At 44.5% G+C, this 19,918-nt stretch overlaps 1 protein-coding gene across 1 annotated transcript; it reads right to left on the bottom strand.

Annotated features, from left to right (window-relative positions):
• Positions 1-4,216: 4,216 nt before the first annotated feature.
• Positions 4,217-18,723, bottom strand: rps6ka5 (ribosomal protein S6 kinase, polypeptide 5; the record flags this gene model as incomplete). Its single annotated transcript, XM_083683509.1, has 17 exons — positions 18,496-18,723; positions 15,877-15,948; positions 15,550-15,768; positions 14,648-14,763; positions 14,298-14,399; positions 13,816-13,899; positions 13,305-13,408; positions 12,875-13,019; positions 12,561-12,722; positions 10,879-11,004; positions 10,355-10,488; positions 9,686-9,779; positions 7,552-7,722; positions 7,082-7,273; positions 5,124-5,283; positions 4,768-4,934; positions 4,217-4,528 (listed from the first exon to the last, which is right to left on the bottom strand). The coding sequence occupies exons 1-17, from the start codon at positions 18,563-18,565 to the stop codon at positions 4,217-4,219; spliced, it is 2,430 nt and encodes an 809-aa protein (XP_083539635.1). The 5' UTR covers positions 18,566-18,723.
• Between the last annotated feature and the right edge of the window lie 1,195 nt (positions 18,724-19,918).

Raw genomic sequence — 19,918 nt, 5'->3', positions numbered from 1 at the left:
AACAATGACTAATTATATATACTGTAGCGTTAAAAAAAATTATAATAAAAAGGCGCAAATGTTGATATTAAAGCTGGATTGCATGTTTAAAATGTTGGTTTTTCATATTAAAGGAGAGTCACTGCTACAGTACTATTAGAAGTCAAGCTCCAGGATACCAAAAAAATCTAAAGAAATAGAAAAACTGTATCGTCTCAAAGTGACCATACATAACATGAACTATGACACTATGACATTTGGCATGAACATGGACCCAGGACCATGACGTATCATTTCTTTGTATCTACAAAGCACAACAACATACAGATAAAGGGTTTCTAAAGGCTCAAATCAATCAAATACTGGAGCCAGTGGGTATGGGGATGCAATCCAACTATGCCACACTGTCCATTCAGCACCACCCCGGGTCAGGACCTTGGACAGCACCCTCCCAGCCCAACCCTGACAACTGACCACTGCACTCAGACTAGTGACACTGAAAGGCAGTCCGCCACAACGCACCTTACAAGGCTCTCACTCAACACTCCAGCTACCTGACCGGTCCTATGGAAGGCCGAGCCTCCCGTCCCGTCAGCCAGGGCAGGCAACAGTGTGAAGGTGCTGTTCCTTATGCTTTTTACATGCAACCATTTGTCTTAAAAATTACCGCATCACCACTGAACAACAGGGGGGTGGGAAACATCTTCTCAGACACCCACAATTAAGTAGTTTAAACACAGATCACATACTGTTAAACCATCGGCAGACTACAACAACTCACAACACAAAGGGACACGGGGGAGTAAAAAATAAGCGCTTCTATAAAAGAGAGAGCATGTGACACTCGACGAGACAAGAAAGAGCTCATTAATCAGAGTGCCTTCAGCTTATTTTCGAGAGCATATTGAAGAGAGTGAGAAGAATACACACAGAATTTATCTAATTGCATTAGAGAAACCGATCTTCATGGCCTCTTAATGGCACACCAATACGATATTCTTTCAAATAAAAAAAAATGTAAAAAGGGCAACCCAGTTTAGAGTCAGTCTCCATAACTGACCCTATAAACAACACTTTCCCTGTCAAAAAGAGCTCTTTTCTTTCAACGACAGGGAGTGATATGAACTGAATCCCACAGAGAGAGAGAGAAAAAGAGAGAGAGAGAGAGAGAGAGAGAGAGAGAAAGAGTTGAGCATTTTCTCTTTGGACAAAACAGAGCTGCAGCACATCAGCTAATAGAGCCTATCTCCCAGAGGGGTGTTCAATATAGGACACACTCTCCTTCCCCTTCCTCTCCTCTCCTCGGCTGAGCTATTTATACACCCCAGCAGAACAGCAGAAGACAAGAGGCTTAATGAGGCGGCAACAGGGAACTCATGCAAACTAAGTTGGGGAAGAGCTTTGTAGTGTTTAGCTCTGAGCTTTCAGCTTTTAGGTCATGAAACTGAGACCTGATTTTGTTGTTGTGTGCTGTGATGCGTGGGTACATGCCTATGATGGTGTGACGGGGGTTCTTTTTGGACGTATCAAGCAAGAGGTTCAGACCTCGTTGGCATGGCCTCCATGAAACGATAGGGCAATAGGACATAAGATATACACTCACCGGCCACTTCATTAGGTACACCTTGCTAGTACTGGGTTTATCTGCTTCAAGGTTCGACTTGTTGTGCATTCAGAGATGGTCTTCTGCATACTTTGGTTGTAACAAGTAGTTATTTGAGTTACTGTTGCCTTTCTATCCTCTCGAGCCATTGGCATCAACAAGGCATTTTCGCCCAGAGAACTGCCGCTCACTGGATATTTTCTCTTTTTCGGACCATTCTCTGTAAACCCTAGAGATAGCTCTGTAAGTCCATGTACTTGCACACATACTTCCCGATTACTACTGCTGTTGACAGTTTCACCTAGATACTGTAGACAGACACTAGACATACTGTACCCTCACCAAGAGAGACAGACATAAATTCTTACAAGAAAAAAGTCCAAGTTCTATTTTTGCACACTTGCATAAAGAGGGAACATCTCATGCCAATGAGACGCAGCTACCCAAAAGTGTTCTTGAACGCTTTGGTTCTCAATTCGGAACACTTTAAAACAGATGTAAATACTCCAAATCAAGTTATACACACTGCTCTCTCTCTAAATCACCAAACGACATTTGAAAGTAGAGGTTGATATTTCAGTTCACAAATCACATCATACTCTAAGGATGTGACACAAACCAATGGCAGGTTTACTGCATGGGAACTGCGTACCACGTGAGCTCAAACCACCAACCCATGTCACACCGTGTAAAGACTCAGTCACTGCTCTCAGGGTGTAAAGCCTCAGTCACTGCTCTCAGGGTGTAAAGCCTCAGTCACTGCTCTCAGGGTGTAAAGACTCAGTCACTGCTCTCAGGGTGTAAAGCCTCAGTCACTGCTCTCAGGGTGTAAAGCCTCAGTCACTGCTCTCAGGGTGTAAAGCCTCAGTCACTGCTCTCAGGGTGGAAGGGGGGATGAAAGCAGATGATTTGATGTTTTCTCTGTTTGCAGTCGTCTTAAAACAACCATTGACTAGTGGGTCCAAGTGACGGCCTCTCATCCTCTAAAGGGGCAGAGATGTTTGGCAGCACTACGACTCGTTCATCTCCTCCAAGAGAAGTGCGGTGAATCCAAAATGAGGAGAGTCAGCACATCACCTAGGGCACTCAGTTAGATGTGGCAATCCTCCAACACCATGATACGGTCCTACTACAGCGCAAGTCCCTTTCTCAACTCTTCGTGACCCCTGGCCGTGTTGACCTCATTCAATCCAACCCGCACCCTAGGCCTGGCAGAAGACCTAAAATAGGCTCATCACGCTAATACGGGAGAATTCCACTGCTCCTTTTTGCATTCTCACAAAGTCAGACTCTCCATAGAGAGATGAGATTCTGGGTTCCGAGATTGTGTTTGTAATCCAGATTGACCTACTACTCATGTTGTGTGAGTCCTATTAGACCGGTCATGTGACAGGCTACTGCCACAACCGTCCTGCTACAGGGCTAAACATCGCTTTACTCTGCTAAAGACTCACTTGCCCTCAGGTAAAGTATCTTCATTGTACAATAATGACATTATTTGGTTGAACACATACTATACGGTTATATTTATGCATCTGCATCCCTATAATGCTGAGAGAGATCAGGTTAATATTGGATCTCATGATAAAATAAATATTAAAGAAGACAATTGAAATATCTGAGCCCATAATGAAAGGTGAGGTATATGAATCATAATAAAATTGAACTGCCTATGTCACACTCTGCAATAAGCCAATACAGCCACTACAGTTCAATGGGTCAAGGGCTGAACATTTCTGAAACAACACTTTCTGAAAGATTCATATGCATCGTTCATAGGAGAGCAGCCAGATCCACGAATAAGTTAATATAAAAACAATATATCTTATCATAAATATTTTCAGTCTGTATGTTCATATACAAGTATGATCCGTTTTGCTGAAACCCTCTCGGAAAAAGAAGAGGTGCCCCATGTTAAGCTGCAGTACAGCGGCTACTGTACGTTTTCACCATTGAAACAAATGGAGAACTCCACAGTGTAACACATGGATTTTCCCTTTCAGAATAATACAGATATAGACAAAACAACATTGATTGAACAGAACAGAGAGCTGTGGTTGTGGTTGTTGTGGTTGTTGTTGTTGTGGTTGTTGTTGTTGTTGTTGGTGGTGGTGAGGGTGAGAGGAGGTCTGGGTCAACTCCTCTGGCCCTGGGTGAGGAGGGCAGCCCTTGCATCAGGCCAACGGTGACCACTTCCTCCTGATCACATCCCTGATAGATGCTGTGTGTGTGTGTGTGTGTGTGTGTGCGTGTGAGAGACAGTGTGTGTCTATTGCTAGCCGACTGAGAGGTGGATTGCTGCTCCTGCTGCATGCTTGGTTTGGAGGCGTGCGATTGTCCATGCATGTGACTGTGAGTGAATGGCTGAGAGCTGCCAAGAGGAGAGAGTAATTAGGGGAGAGAGAAGGAGAGAGAGAGAGAGAGAGAGAGAGAGAGAGAGAGAGAGAGAGAGAGAGAGAGAGAGAGAGAGAGAGAGAGAGAGAGAGAGAGAGAGAGAGAGAGAGAGAGAGGGAGAGCGAGAGGGAGAGCGAGAGGGAGAGAGAGAGGGAAAGCGAGAGGGAGAGAGAGAGGGGTCTCCATGCTGTCTATCTGTCTGGTTCGGTCCATCCATCTTTCTCCCTGCCTCTCTCTCTCTCACTCTGAGAAGTGGAAGGCTGGAGGTGGGGGGCGCTGGGGGTGCTCAGTGTCCTGGCCCGGGGCGAGGGGCGTGCTGAGGCCGGGCGTGCTGTCGGGGGTGGTGCTGCTGGAGGGCTGGGGGGCCACCTCAGGAGTCATGGGAGTCTTTTCCTGGGACTGGGAGGAGGAGGAGGAAGACTGGGTGCTCTCGCTGGAGCTGCTGCGAGTCTCCGTACTGGTGCTCGTCTTCTTCATCTTCCTCCTCTTGGCCAGCGGCGCCTTGTCCACCGTCTGCAGCCGGAAGCCCTCCCGCTTGCACTTGTTGAACGCCTGGAGATAAAACAATATACAAATGAAATGTAGAAAAAAAACATATTGAAGATTTCTTTCTACCCCGTGACCATCCCTTTAGAATTGAGGAAGTGAGCAGACATGCCCCATGCCCCCTATAGCCCCGCCATACTCCTAGGTTAATAGTTATATATTGTTTTTATGTACCTGCACTCCTGCCTACATAATTGCCCCTTGTGGGATGAATAAAAGTGTTTTGGATTGAATTGAACACTGACGTTGAAGGTGGCTTTGACATAGGTGTGGACGGAGACGGTGGTGGAGGAGCCCAGGATGTCGGGGGTCATGAGGGGGTTGGAGGAGAGCTGGCTGTCGTCCTGCAGCCAGGCGTTGTAGCGGAGGCCGCACATCTTGATCCTCTTGTCTGGGTCCACCGTCAGGAGCTCTGTGGGACACCACACATGCGCGCACACACAGACATATACAGAATGGTTTTACTCACACTTGAGTTGACAACAAAGCAAGGTGCAACCTTGACTTTCTAACAAACAACATCATAGAGTTAAGTCCCATTAACTGGACAAGAAGTCTCCATCACTACCAACATCATCATCATCATCATCATCATCATCACCTTGTATGAGGTCCTTAGCCTGCTGGGAGACGTTCCTCCAGGCCTCTCCCTCGAAGGAAAAGTCTCCCTGTTTGATCTTCTTCATGATCTCCTCGGCGCTGGTGTGGGTCAGACTCTTCCCATGGCACTGGAAGGGGACCTGGCCGGACAGCATGGTGTACTACAAACACAGACAGACAGACAGACAGACAAAAAGACAACCAGCTGTCACACAACCGTAATACACAGCTGGGCCTAAACCCTTTGAGAGGGTAGACGAGGTGGACCTCACTCCTGGTCCTGGAGAGCTGCAGTACTGCAGGCTTTTGCTCGGGCTCAGCAATGACACACCTGATCCAAGCTCATCAAGGTTCTGAACATTGTGTTGATTGTGATAGCACTAGGCTGGGACAAAAACCTGGACCCACTGCGGCCCTCCAGGACGAGGTGTGAATATCACTGGGATCGACTGTGCGGCTGGCAAGAGGGCGAGAACTGCCTGGGCGAGAATAATGCTTTAAATAGAGTTGGTGCATCATACATGGTATATGGTGACATCAAGCTGTGTGTATGCATGTTAAGATTGGCTTATAAACAAGTAGCCTGTCTTACAGCGCTGAGCTCTACTGAATATAAAGCACTCTCACCTTGGCCTGATTACACCTGCCCTCTAATCTCCTATTAGACACACAGGAGAGAGAGAGAGAGAGAGAGAGAGAGAGAGAGAGAGAGAGAGAGAGAGAGAGAGAGAGAGAGAGAGAGAGAGAGAGAGAGAGAGAGAAAGAGCAGCCCTTTTGGCAGTGAACACTTTGTACTACCCTGTTCTTTCTCTCTCTCCTTATCTGTAGCGCGTGTGTGTGTGTGTGTGTGTGTGTATATGTGTGTGTGTGTGTATGTGTGTGTCCTCTCTGCTTCCGTTTGGTTCACTATGCTTCCAGGGCACTCTGCACAGAGCCTGTCAGGAGCCATCAGATCAGCACGCCACACAGCTCGCACTACTCCCCTTTCCCCCCCAGGGGGCGACGCCACAGAGAGGCTGACATAGAGAGCTGGAGCTCTGCACGCATGAGAGGCCAAGCGGGAAATCGCTCTCTCACACTATCCATCTCCCTCCCTCTCTTTCTCTCCTAGCACTCTCTCCCTCTCTATCCTCTCCCTCTCTCTCTCCACTAATGCTTTCTCTCTCTCTCCCTCCCTCCCTCCACCTATGCTCTTAATTCCCCCTCTCTGCAGAGGGCCATTGAATTAGCCTGACATTTCCGCTGGCGGGAAGCGAAGCCTCACATGGCCGCAGTCTTAACAAGCTCTGGAGTGGAGCTCTTCTTGCTCTTCGTTTTTTGTGGTGAATTTAAAACTGTCAGCGGGCCACAAGACACCACAGCCTGCTTTACTGAATAAGAGATAGAGATGGGTATCACGCCAAACCAGATAAGAGAAGACACAACACAACACACACACACACACACACACACACAACACACAACACACACACACACACACACACACACACACACACACACACACACACACACACACACACACACACACACACGATAAGCTCTCCCTACAGAATAGCCTAGCCTAGTCCTAAAATGTGCTGATGTGCCAATTTGTTTTATTTCTACTTATGAGTTAATAAAAATGTCAACATATCATCCAAGCATAATGGGTACTGTCCACACAGGCACACAGGTATTTTTTTAATATACTGCATATATAGAATGTGTCCTTGTCAGCAACACTGGCTGTTCATTGCAAAAGCTCCAATCACTAAATCCCAGGAGGCTACTTGGCTATAATCCACCATCGGACTACACTGCAAGACCTCATTATTAGGAGGAACCACATACAGTCCAGTCCAGTCAGTCTTTTCAGCTTTAAAACAGCAGGGTTGAATCAACAGGGTTGATTTCAGCAACATCCTCTTCCTCGCTGTCCTAAACACACACACATGCACGCACACACGCACGCCTTCTCACCAGGATGACCCCCAGGCTCCACAGGTCACATGACTCGTCGTAGCCGTCATATTTGAGGATCTCGGGCGCAGCGTACTGCAGCGTGAAGCAGGGCGTCTTCAGCAGCTGGTCGTCTGGAGGCTTGAGTCGAGCAAAGCCAAAGTCTATGATCTTTATCTCAGAGTTCTCACTCTCATCTGTGAACAGTAGGTTCTGGAGGGTCGAGGGAAGAACAAGAAACACTTGAGAACGTTTCTCTGTGTATCATTGTCATCTCTAAGCGGTATTTCAACCTAATCATAGGTCATCATTTTTCAAAGCGTCAGTTTCAATTCCATTTTGCCATATGGAGAAAACAAATATATATTTTATGTTTCTTCTAAGGGCTTTAGACATCATGACATTTACCAAGTCATATATGAATGACAGTCAGAGTATCAGGCCGAGTTGACCTGGTGGCCCCTGTGCGCTGTGTGTGTAGGGTTCAGTACCTCTGGTTTGAGGTCCCTGTGCACCACCCCCACGTCATGCATGTGGCTGACAGCTGAGACCAGTCTGCGCATGATGCGGCTGGCCTCCGTCTCACTGAAGTGCTGCTTCCTCCGGATCCTCTCCAACAGCTCCCCTCCCCGCAGCAGCTCCAGCACCAGGTACGTGTGCAGCTACAGGGGCACACACACACACACACACACACACACACACACACACACACACACACACACACACACACACACACACACACACACACACACACACACACACAACATTAGACACTTTCCCACGCTATTATTTGGATGGGTGAGCACACTCCACTAGCTCTATTGCCTCACACTTTTGGCTTTGATTGGTTTCATCAGAAAATGTTGAAAAGTACGAGGAAATACAGAGACAAACCAGTATAGCCTACTGTACTGTATATTGCTGTGCAATCCACGTTCAAAGATTCATTTTTCAGTCAATACTAATTCATGTTTTCCCAAATAATAATAGTTCCTATACATATGTTAATATTCCTGTATGTTTTGTAGCTCAGTAAATATTGCAGTCAAATGCACAGTTGGAACTTAAATATGATGCGTCTTGCTCTGATAACAGAGAGGTTATACAACAGCTCAAACTGTTTGAGCAAATTCAAAGAGAGGGAGAACACAGTGAAAATACTCCAATTCAGATTTCCATATTGTATCAAAACTATCGCAAAAAATATCCCTCCTGCCGCGATTGAGAGATCAAACCGTAACAGAACGAGTGAAGTGAAAGTGGCCTAGCTCATAAAGTGGGAAGAGAATAATGTGCATGTGTTTGGCAGCGGGGCGAGGGTTTCTCATTAGCAGTGTGGCTGTGGAACAAAGGCAGGATCGGGGCGAGGAGAGGCACAGCAGCAGGGCTTTGATCTGGGTCACAGACCAATGAAGTACAGTAATAACCCCACTGAGCTCATCAGCACTAAAGTGGTGCTCCTCACTCGGCCTCAAGGGCCTCGGCTAATGAACATGTAGCAATATCTGACATCCACGCAACCACACTCATGTACACACACACACACACACACACACACACACACACACACACACACACACACACACACACCACACACACACACACACACACACACACACACACACACTAACTAACTAACTAACTAGCCTACACTCACCAAACACTTTATTAGGAACACCTGTATACCTTCTCATGGTGGAGATGGTGTAATGGTGTGGGGAATGTTTTCTTGGCACACTTTGGGCCTGTTAATACCAATCAATCATCGCTTGAATGCCACAGCCTATTTGAGTATTGTTGCCGACCATGTGCATCCCTTCATGGCCACAATTTACCCATCTTTTAATGGCTACTTCCAGCATGATAATGCACCATGTCACAAAGCAAAAGTTGTCTCAAACTGGTTTCATGAACATGACAATGAGTTCAGTGTTCTTCAGTGGCCTTCCTAGTCACTGGATCTGAATCCAATAGACCACCTTTGGGATGTGGTAGAACGGGAGATTCACAGCTTGAAAGTGCACTTGAAAAATCTGCAGGAATTGCGTGATGCAATCATTACATCATGGACCAGAATCTCAAAAGAATGTTTCCAACATCTTGTGGAAACAATGCCACGAAGAATTGAGGCTGTTTTGAGAGCAAAGAGAGGCCCTACCGAGTATTAGTATAGTGTTCCTAATAAAGTGCTCAGTGAGTGTATATTTAAAATAAAGACACAACCCAAGTAACATTTGCACACTTTTTTGGACCAAGTGGAGTGAATCATGTTTTAGCTCAAATATCTGAAGCGCACACAAATCTGGGTTCCTATAGTGTATATACACATAAACCTAGGTTCCTATAGTGTAAATACACATAAAAACTGTTGGAGATACAGCAGCTGCTGCTTGGTGGAAATAGATACTACATGAAATATGCGGCATGCACTGAAATGTTTATAGGACAAAAATATATATAGGGAGATAAATATATCCCTCGGCTTCCACATTAATCTGTCCCGTTCCAATTCTGTGACTTAATACGGCTGCGGTTTCCCAGACTCCCCAGAGAACTACAGTCAGCAGCTAGAACTCCTCATCTGGTCACAAACACCAGCAGAATGACTGACATTACTGCACCTACCTGGTCGTGGTAAATCTCATGTAACTTGACGATGTTGGGGTGGCCATCGCAGAGTTTCAGAGCTGCAATCTCTTTCTGGGACTGTGCATCCATCCTAAAGGAGGCATGGGCGGGAGGAAAAACAGATGAATGCAGGTAAAAACACAGCACTTCAAAACTGAATTCACTAAAGTATATTTATGGCAAAAATGAATATGACGTTTGTGAGGCTGTGATCACAGAATCATAGTGTGGAAACATGTGGTCCTGTCAGAGTGTCATCCTAACATAGTGTCCTAGCTGTAACATCAGCTAAGTCCGGGTCCTAACATAGTGTCCTAGCTGTAACATCAGCTAAGTCCGGGTCCTAACATAGTGTCCTAGCTGTAACATCAGCTAAGTCCGGGTCCTAACATAGTGTCCTAGCTGTAATATCTAAACTGCTCCACCCTGAGCCACTTAGGCTTGGCACTGTCAGGAAGTGTCAACACAGTAACGTCTGCTCTTGTCAGGAAATGTCATCACACTTCGCTCCCCTGCAGTCAAGACGTGTTATCACAGTTCAAGTCATCGGCCTGCTGCGGTCATGAGCTATCGTACAAATAGACCTACAGGAGGTGTTGCTTGCCTGACATCATATACCTCACACCCAAACACACACTAGTGGTCAGGCTGTGTTGGCGTAGGTACCTCTTGCTGACGATCTTGACGGCGTATTGCTGCCTCGTCTTCTTGTTAGTGCACTGCCTGCAGATGGAGAAGCTGCCCTCTCCCAGAGCATTGTCCTTGAGGTCCATTTCATAATTCATATAGAAGGGGGAGTCCTGCAGGAGGGGTTTTATTTCACCAGAGTAAAAAATAAACATTCTGTATCGTTCTCTATTCATAGATAGAACACCTCAGCCAACGCAACAGTAATGAAACGAAGCAAAAGATATTCACGGTGTTGACAAGAGAACTGAAAGTAGGGTCAATGTGACTGTGAATATAATATGGATAAGAGCTAAACTACTTTGGGAAAGACAGAGCCCAACGCACACACACACAGCAGGAAATGACACAGCCACAAAACATCAGAGGAACTGAGTCATGAAAATAGACAACACAAAGAAAATGGAGCAGTAAATAGAAGAAAACAAGCTCCTCCTGGCGACTGCAGCTATTAGCCTAAGTGTGTTTGCGTGGAGGGATCCAAGCCCATCTATCTATCTTACCTTCATCATGGCGCTGCGGGCCACTGCTGCTGAACCCGGCCTCTCAGAGGCCCCACACAGCTGGATGGTGTCATCCATCACCGCGTTCCTCTTAAACAGGATGGAGGGGGACATGAAGGAGTAACCCTGCACGTGGCATGGCCACAAACACAGAGGAACAGACTTGGGCTTACATATGGGAAGCAAAAGGACAGAGACTATACACAGAGAGGCAATGGTAACGGACCCACAGCTCAACTTGGCTGCTAAACTGTTAGCTTGGCTTCTATCTCTGACAAACAGATTCGGCTGTAGGATGATATCACTGTGAAATTTGTTATCCATGATGTTACTTTATCTCTCTGAATTCTGGTCGAGACGGTTTCTTTCCTGGAATGTATAAGTCAAGTAATGATAGCATGTCAATTCTGTGTAGCCTAATAAAGTATGTGACATTGGTTGTCCATCTGTGCTCATTGTTAGAACTGTCATCTGTGGTGGGTAGCCTGCTTGGCTCCAGCTGTGGAGAGCCCAGGGCTTTGAGACGGTATTCATCTCTCTCTCTCCATCCCTCCCCCCTCTCTCTCTGCATCCCTCCCCTTTCACTCAGACACACACACACAGCTGGGTGGCACGCAGAGTAAGAGCCATGGATGGACGGAAGGATGGATGGATGGGTGAATGCAGGAGAAGCCCTAAATTGCCAGTCTTCAATATTTGATTGCTCTGCTGTGAAATTACATCTCGGGACTCTAATGCAATTTAATTTTGCTTTGTGAGGCATCGGGGGTGAACACATACAGTTAAAAGGATTGCTGTCGCCATCTCGGCAATTGCTAGGCTTGCAAATGATAAAGACTACAAATTCCAGTGTATGTGAAAGGCAGGCGTGGAAAAAAAAAGAAGCCAAGATGAAGTTGGCAATCAAGGGTTTAAGTGTAATTGAGGCAGACATGGTGATTCTCTCAGACTGTAACCTTTTATTCCATGAGAGAAGCCTGTTAATGGATCTATTGATCTGCCAGGCTCAAGGATCCAGAAGGCAATCACAGCTGAAATTTCACGCAATACACCAGACAGCCATCAGCTGGCATCAAGTCCTGGGCCACATTATGGTTCAAAGCTACATCAAAAATAGTCATTCACATCTGTTACCTCCATCAAAGCTGCATATGGCAATAATTACAACCTTTGAGTGAAAAGCCTTTTAGTCAATTTGAATAGCAATGTACACAGACGGGCTCATATTGACTTAAAGCAACCCAGCGAGGGTTTTCAAAACCTCACTTAATGATTTCAATAACTGAGGAGTGCTGCTATGTAGATAAGCAGAGACCAAGAGTGTGCAATCTCTGACTCCATCCAGCACACATCCAATAGTTTGTGCCAAATGTAAACACAAGAGTTTTCTAAGTTCAACTGAATGGAATGTGACTGTATTTCCAACAATAAAATAAGTATTAAATAAAATGTTAAAAAAATAATAATGGATCATATTTGGTCTATGATCCATTCCTGGTTTAAAGACTTTAAAAATGAAACATTTACATTTGTAAAGAAACCCAAATGAAAATTAGCACAAATAAAAACCAGAATAGAAACAGAAACCCTGTTTGATAACCTAAAGATGTCACATGATAACATTTTCCCAGTCTGTAAGGTGTATCCGTAGTAAACAGCATTGTTACACCTCTTCCCCCTACCTGGAAGATGCGGTCACAGTTCTGAGGCAGTGCTGCGGGAGAGTAGGTAGGGTCCATCTCTGTGAACTCCTCCGCAAAGTTGCTGACATCCAACTCATCCCGAATTACTGGCTTGAACGGGGCAGGGACCTTCTCTGCTGCCAAGTCCTCCCAGTTAATTTTCTAAAGGAGATTAAAATAAACGATTTAGTCGGCTCCATTTCCCCTTCAAGCGGATTCAAGCAAATTCATCAATTGGTACGAGAAAATCTAAGATGGATGATGTTGGAACTTGTAAACAATTTGACAGGAGAAAGAGAGGAGATGTCACTCACCTGGTAGAAAGGGTGTTTCTTAATGTTTTCTGCTCCACAGGAGCCCAATCTCTTCTTTGGGTCTTTGATTAGGAGCCGCTGGATGAGGTCTTTGGCCAGCGGCCCCATGTCTTTGGGGAATGGAGGGTCCTTCTTTGAGATCCTCCTGGGTGGTGATGGGGAAGGAGGGAAGCATCATGGTCAGCGTTGACAATCAAGAGAGAGATTATTATCAATTCATTACTGCATTGTGCAATACTTCAATTGTTAGGAATGTGGTCATCATGGCTTATCTGATCCAGCTGGTTTAGGATAAAAATGATCTAATGTTCACTGGTCATTTTTGTATGTGTATCATATTGCTCATATACATTTGGTCTGAAAAAAAGTGCAGAATCTTTTGAAAAACAGGCAGAGCCTAAAATGGTTGGAGACCTTGGAGAATCCTTACTTGGCAATGTCTGTGTGGGAGTTCTCATCTCCGTCGACGGTGAAGGGCGAGCCACCAGTCATAAGCTCATACATAAGCACACCAAGGCTCCACCAGTCCACTGCCTGGAACACACAGGCCCATGAAAGTCCTTGTTACATATACAGTGTCTTCGGAAAGTATTCAAACCCCTTAACTTTTTCCACATTTTGTTGTGTTATAGACTCAATTTAAAATGGATTAAGTTAAAGGAATTTGCCATCAGTCCACACACAAAATATGGAAAAAGTGAAGGGGTCTGAATACTTTCCGAATGCACTGTACATCCAAGGCCTTGTTACATACACACATAGGCCTAAGGCAGCTCTCATAGTTGTGCAGCATACCTCTCTGCAGACAACTACACCCATTCATTAGAGGCAGCCAGAGGTAATACTAGGTTACCTGTGCAGTGCACCTTCTGCTCATTCTGTGAAGGCAATAGTAAAAAAAGGCAAGGCAAGGCAAGAGCCCTGAGAGTGTTGTAAATTACCTTGTCATGCCCCGACACTCCTCCCTCCACAATTTCTGGGGCCATATACTCAATGGTGCCACAGATAGAGTAGGCCCTCTCCACCTAAACAAACCAAGGAACAAACAAATGCACGCACACGCATACACACACACACACACACACACACACACACACACACACACACACACACACACACACACACACACACACTTTTAGAACCCATCAAGCCATATAGAGCATATCTCAGCATGATTATACATCTGTATACATATGTAAGCACTGTGTAACATATTCTCAAGTGGCTTAGACATTGAACAGAACCTCTTGAACATACAGTAACATACGCATGCAGGTTCTGGGTGGTCCCTGCCCATAAATAAACACTCATCCATTAAGTTCAGGAGAGAGGAAAATGTTTGTCAAGGTTTGGGCTCTGCATAAAAAAATCTTTATGTAAACTTATGCGAATAAAAAAATATGATATTGTCTCTCAAACATACCTCATCAAACTCTTTACTGAGGCCAAAATCTGTGAGTACAATGTGACCGTTTGAGTCAAGCAGAATATTCTCCAGTTTCAGGTCGCGATAGACTATGCCAAGCTGTATGAGAAAAGAATACAAAGGGACTTGTGAATAATCTGAAATACATAGAATATTAAAAAATCACTTAAGCAGTCTTACTTGAGACAATATACACATGATGATGAATAATTTAAATGACTGCAGAGTGGTATGCTATATAATCATCTATGCATGCAGATCCACATGAACTGCATCTCAGCAATAAAGATCTGAAATGTGTGAAGGCATAACTAAACCCTTGTTACTATGTGGAATGGGAAAAGTACCTGGTGTAAGTGTTCCAGTGCCAACACTATCTCCCCACTGTACAGGGCGACCTCCTGCTCCTTGAACCGGACCCTCTGCACCAGGTGTGTGAAGAGCTCCCCACCATTCACATAATCTGGAATAGCAACACCTGTATGAACAAGCCTAGTAGCCTAACTAGATCAACAGTTACTTTGCTGCTAAACAAGTATTTGAGTGAATGTACTGTACTTTGAGTAAAACTACTATTGAAGCCTAAAATAGAGCCCGACAGATACACTCACCGAACACTTTATTAGGAAGACTATACTAATACTGGGTAGGGCCTCCCTTTGCTCTCAAAACAGCCTCAATTCTTCGTGGCATCGATTCCACAAGATGTTGGAAACATTCCTTTGAGATTCTGGTCCATGATGACATGATTGCATCACGCAATTCCTGATTTTTCAGGTGCACTTTCAAGCTGTGAATTTTCATTCTACCACATCCCAAAGGTGAGTGCTCGGTGAGTGTATATCAGAGCACCGATATTATCGGCTGATAATGGCCTTTTACAGAAATATCTGTATCGGCACATATTCCTTTGTCAATGCACCTATACAACACCAAAGATGTGAGTCAGCCTCACATCCCAAAAAATCTGTTATACATATATGGATTTTTAGGAATGAATAAACCTGTTTATTGCCATCTTTTTGCCATTGTTTTCTTATGAAAACTGTGCTAGAAAATGTAAAATTCGGTAGAAAAATATCTAGATATTTTAATCAGCAGATATATCGGTTAACAGTGAATTTTGCCCCCCTCTAAATCGGTATTGGACCCAAAAATCCAGTATCGGTCAAGTTCTAATAGTAACAGCATTTAGCTAATTTCATTAAAAAAATGTGTATTCATTTTTTTAACAGGGAGAGAGCCAGACCGAGGATGAGGTGCAGCTTGGTGTCTGTCTGGAAGGCGTAGTGGAGAGTGACGAGGAAGGGCGACTGGCGGATGTGCTCCAGGACCTGCCGCTCTGTGCGCGTGTGCTCTGCAGTCTTTGCCTTCTGCACTATGGTGGCCTTCTTCAGCACCTTCATGGCGTACAGTTTTCCTGCATCATGCCCGCTCACCTTACGCACCAGGAACACTTTTCCATAGGCTGACAAAGGGGGGGGGGGGGGGGACAGTACATCATAGCACTTTAAAGCTTCAGATCTAGCTATGACAACTTCCAAAACTTGGGTTAGATATTAGCAACATCACTCACCTCCTGTACCCAGCACTTTCAGCAGCTCAAAGTTCTCAATGCCGACCCTCTCTACATGGCCAGTCAGATTGGCTTAGGAAAGATAAGAGCAGATGGTAACCTTCCACACATGCAAAGATCATAGGGCTAAATATCGCATTAAGGCATACAACACATCACATTATGTAAGAGACTTAAAAACACACAAAAAAGAAGGGAGGACATTCTAGACATGTTCCAGCATACATGTGAGGATGAACGTGACTGAATACATTCCTTCAGGGAATCGGGATAGAATAATACCTCATGTCATGCATTGGGGCATACATAGCAGCTAGGCCAAGATGGTATGTGAGGGAAGCACGAACTCTCCGTTAAATACGCTTTTTAGCGTATTGGGAGTAGGCTAGACTTAATCTGCCATGCCAACAAAACAAAAAAACCCAGCCCTAAATGTATCAAATAACCAATGTTTTCATGTGGCCCTTCCTAAAGGAAAGGTGTCACTGTATTAGTGGCTATAATGTTCTAGGCCCACTATTGTTAAAGTGGGGTACGCGTACCCCCGGGGGTACGTGGATCGATCTAGGGGGTACGCGAAATAAATCTGTGATTTACCTTCCCAAACAGTCCTGTTGAATAGCCGACTGCAGTCTCAGTACCAAAAATAAATGCATACACCCTATCCAACAGAATAATATTATCACAATGTCTAATATGTAAGGGATAATGTTCATAGAATATCAATTAGGCTACAAAATAACCGACAGGGGGTACATGACTGTTAAAAGTTTGGGAACCATTTTAATTAACTTTGCCATGTTGATGTTCACATCTGTGTGTTCTTCTAACACAGCTGCTGGAGCATACTTCTCTTTATATGTGTGTCCATAGTAGTGAACACATTCCTTCTGTCTCTGTCTCACACTCCGGAAATAGACAGCTCTCAGCTACAAGGGCTGATTTCATCTTTCTTGCCGCCACTCATTGCAAACAGAAGATAAAAAGAGAAACTGCTAAAAGTATCTGTTACTTGTTCCATCTCTTGAAGATAACACTGACTGGATTACAAGGTGGTTGAAGCAATACAAGGCAAAGCTCAAGCTATCGGCCAACTTTGAGGTAGCAAAGAGTTCTGGTTACATAACACCCCTGACAACCACTTCAATGCCCCAGTTTAATTTCAGTGTTTATTAATAGATTTGACTGGGGTATTCAGCTAGAACCTGGCTGAAGGGTGTCTCTGCTTGGAGGCGGTTCATCAAGTAATTACAGCTGGGACATGACATTCTTGTTAGAATTGTTGTGAACTGGGCAAGGTTTTTCTCCCATTGAAGTGGCCTCCATTTCATGTCTTGAAATTACAATGGCTAAAGCAGTCATTTAACAAACACATCTATCCTCTGGAGTCAGACATCCATCATTGCTCTCATGTAGTCTTGTGTTTAACTTTAGGGAGGTCCTCCATTTAGGCCTAGATAATAGCCTAACAAACGACTTGATGTTCATCAAGGCAAGGTCAGTATTCAGTCAATTATTGGCTACACATGAGAGGAGAAAATGCATATTTTCTAATACTAATAATAGGCTAACTATTCTCATACATGTACTCTAACTAGCCTAATAACCATACTAATGATGAAACAACGTCATACAAGGAAACAAAGCATTGCTACAAAAGACAATAAATAGCCAGTGACAGAAGAAACAGAAGAAATAGAAACAATAACATTTTCAGACAGCGAATCTGAAGCTTTCTCCAATCTCCACTGTTTTTGAATGCATTTTATTGGGGTTAATTGGAGTTAATAGGGTGGATGAGTTTTGGTACCCTTATAGACAGCGTGTTCCCAGTGGGCTGTTTGCAGCAACACCCAAACACTTGATGAGACAACATTATTGATATTTCAATGTCACTATCACAAACAACACAACGTGAAAAGCACTACAGTAGCTGGTTACAGTGCAGCATCCTTAATGACTACAGATTTCTTGAAATATAATAATCAACTACTGAAAACTGCAATGTCAGGTGATAAACCTATAGAGCTAATTCTATTGCCATGGTCTTACCAGTGAGCTTGCTAGCCTCGCACTAGTGAGCATGCATGCTGCTCCAGGCTATCAGGTAACTGGTGTGACAGTGTTGTCTGCAACTGGTCTTTTCTAGCAAACTACCCATGGGTGCTTCAAGCAAGGGGAATTCTAGCTGATTCTTCATAGACAGTGCTTATCTAGCAATATATTCGACTAGCCAGATAAAGTAATATCTATAAGGGTAGCTACTGAAAGCATGCAGACTGTGTTGTCAGGCAGACGACGGTAGATCATTAGACTCAAGAGAGAGGGAGCTAGGTAGCTAGCAATTGCATAATTGACTCTTCGATCCATGCCTTTTTTGGACTTGACTGTAGCTACACTAGTAGTACACAGTAACTACAGACTACAGATCATGGTGAATGTAGCTAAACCCAATCGGCAGAGTGATCGTTACATTGCTATTTTCTCACCATGTCTGTTTTCTCACCATGTCTTCTTAGCAATCGTCGCTTTCGACTAAATGAGTACCTAGCTAAACGAATGAAGCCAATTTATGTTTAGTTACTACTACATCTCAAATATAGCACATAGCCAACTTACCATTTTTCAGCTCATGTTTCACAGTAAACAGGTCACCTTCTCTGGAAGATCCCTCCATCGAAGACGGCATCGTATTCCAAATGTGCTCAAAAGATATCTTGCTAGCTAGCTAACGTTAGCTAGCAAGCCAGCAACCTCCTGTTGGATTGCAATATTACAGAACCAAGGTTATCTGTTTGCACCATAGACTTGCACTGACTGTTGAATTGATAAACTGTCAAAACAAGAAAAAATAATCTTCCGAACCAGGCAAGACAAAAATCTGTCCACAAGGCAAGCATAGAGCGCTACCCTCACAACCAAGCCCCCCTTGAGTGGTGATTGGGGTTGCTATGGAACATTTTACATTTCATTGGACCAATTTGCTGTCGCTAAAAGATGGGCCCTCCTTCAAAGTAGACTCCTCCCAATGTGCCCTCGCTATTGGTCGGATATCTGACAGCTGAAAATTAGGCTGCTGACATGGGGTCACTCAGAAGCTAGAGCAACACGCTGCGCAGGTTATGTAATCTACCACCCCAGTTTCCTCCTAACTGGTGCGATTCACAGATTTTTATAATTAGAAAATGTTTTTATTTGCTTGGTGCCCTGACCCTCCTGCGAAGAAAGATTCCGTACAGGCGAACAGTCAGAAGAATAAGGAGGTTCAACATGAATTACACAAAAGTTCCATATCTCTATAGGTGGACTTGGTCAGGTTCTTTCCTGAAATGTGCAGTGCTAGTACTCCCACATATCATCCTCAGTGAGGACCTCAGATGAACAGCTAGGTATGCAGTGTGGCATTCTTTGGTGTGGCTGTACACACCTTTGCCTCCACACCTAGCTCCAGCCCTAATCCTCACCCTTGCCTACTGTAACCCTAACTCCTATGCTATCCCTAGAAACTAGCCCTAACCCTAGCCAGGCCTAACCCGTCCCTAGCTCCAGCCCTCCCTAGCTCTAACCCTAACCTCCAGCCCTTACCCTAGCTCCAGCCCTAAATCTAGCTCCAGCACTAACCCTAACCTAGGGGCGAAAGAGAGATATTGATACTAGGGTGCCATCCTGTGGAGGAATGCTGCAGTGAAAACTGGAAACAAATAAGTGATAAAGTGTGAAATGCAAATAAATGTGCCATTGAGAAATTGAACCCACACATTGATACCACACATTCAGCCTAATTACTTCTCAATTGAGGTATAGCTGGAGTGAATATATTATACCCCAATTATAATGAAAGGGGCTCAGATAATGTCCAAAATCCCACGTTTGTACCTCAACAGTAAGCCATAGCCTACATTGCATACAAATGCTCTCAACAGTGTGAATGATAGGAGAGACAAGGTTACTATCTAAACTGTATGATTAAAATCTACAGCCGTGTGATCATGTATACTTACTAGCTACATGTAGCTACAGGCGCCTCCATGTGATATTAATC

Source organism: Argentina silus (genome assembly GCF_951799395.1).
Source record: "Argentina silus genome assembly, chromosome: 13".
Classification (NCBI taxonomy): Eukaryota; Metazoa; Chordata; class Actinopteri; order Argentiniformes; family Argentinidae; genus Argentina; species Argentina silus.
The sequence above is the reverse complement of the archived record's forward strand: the minus strand, read 5'-3'. Positions and strand labels throughout refer to the sequence as shown.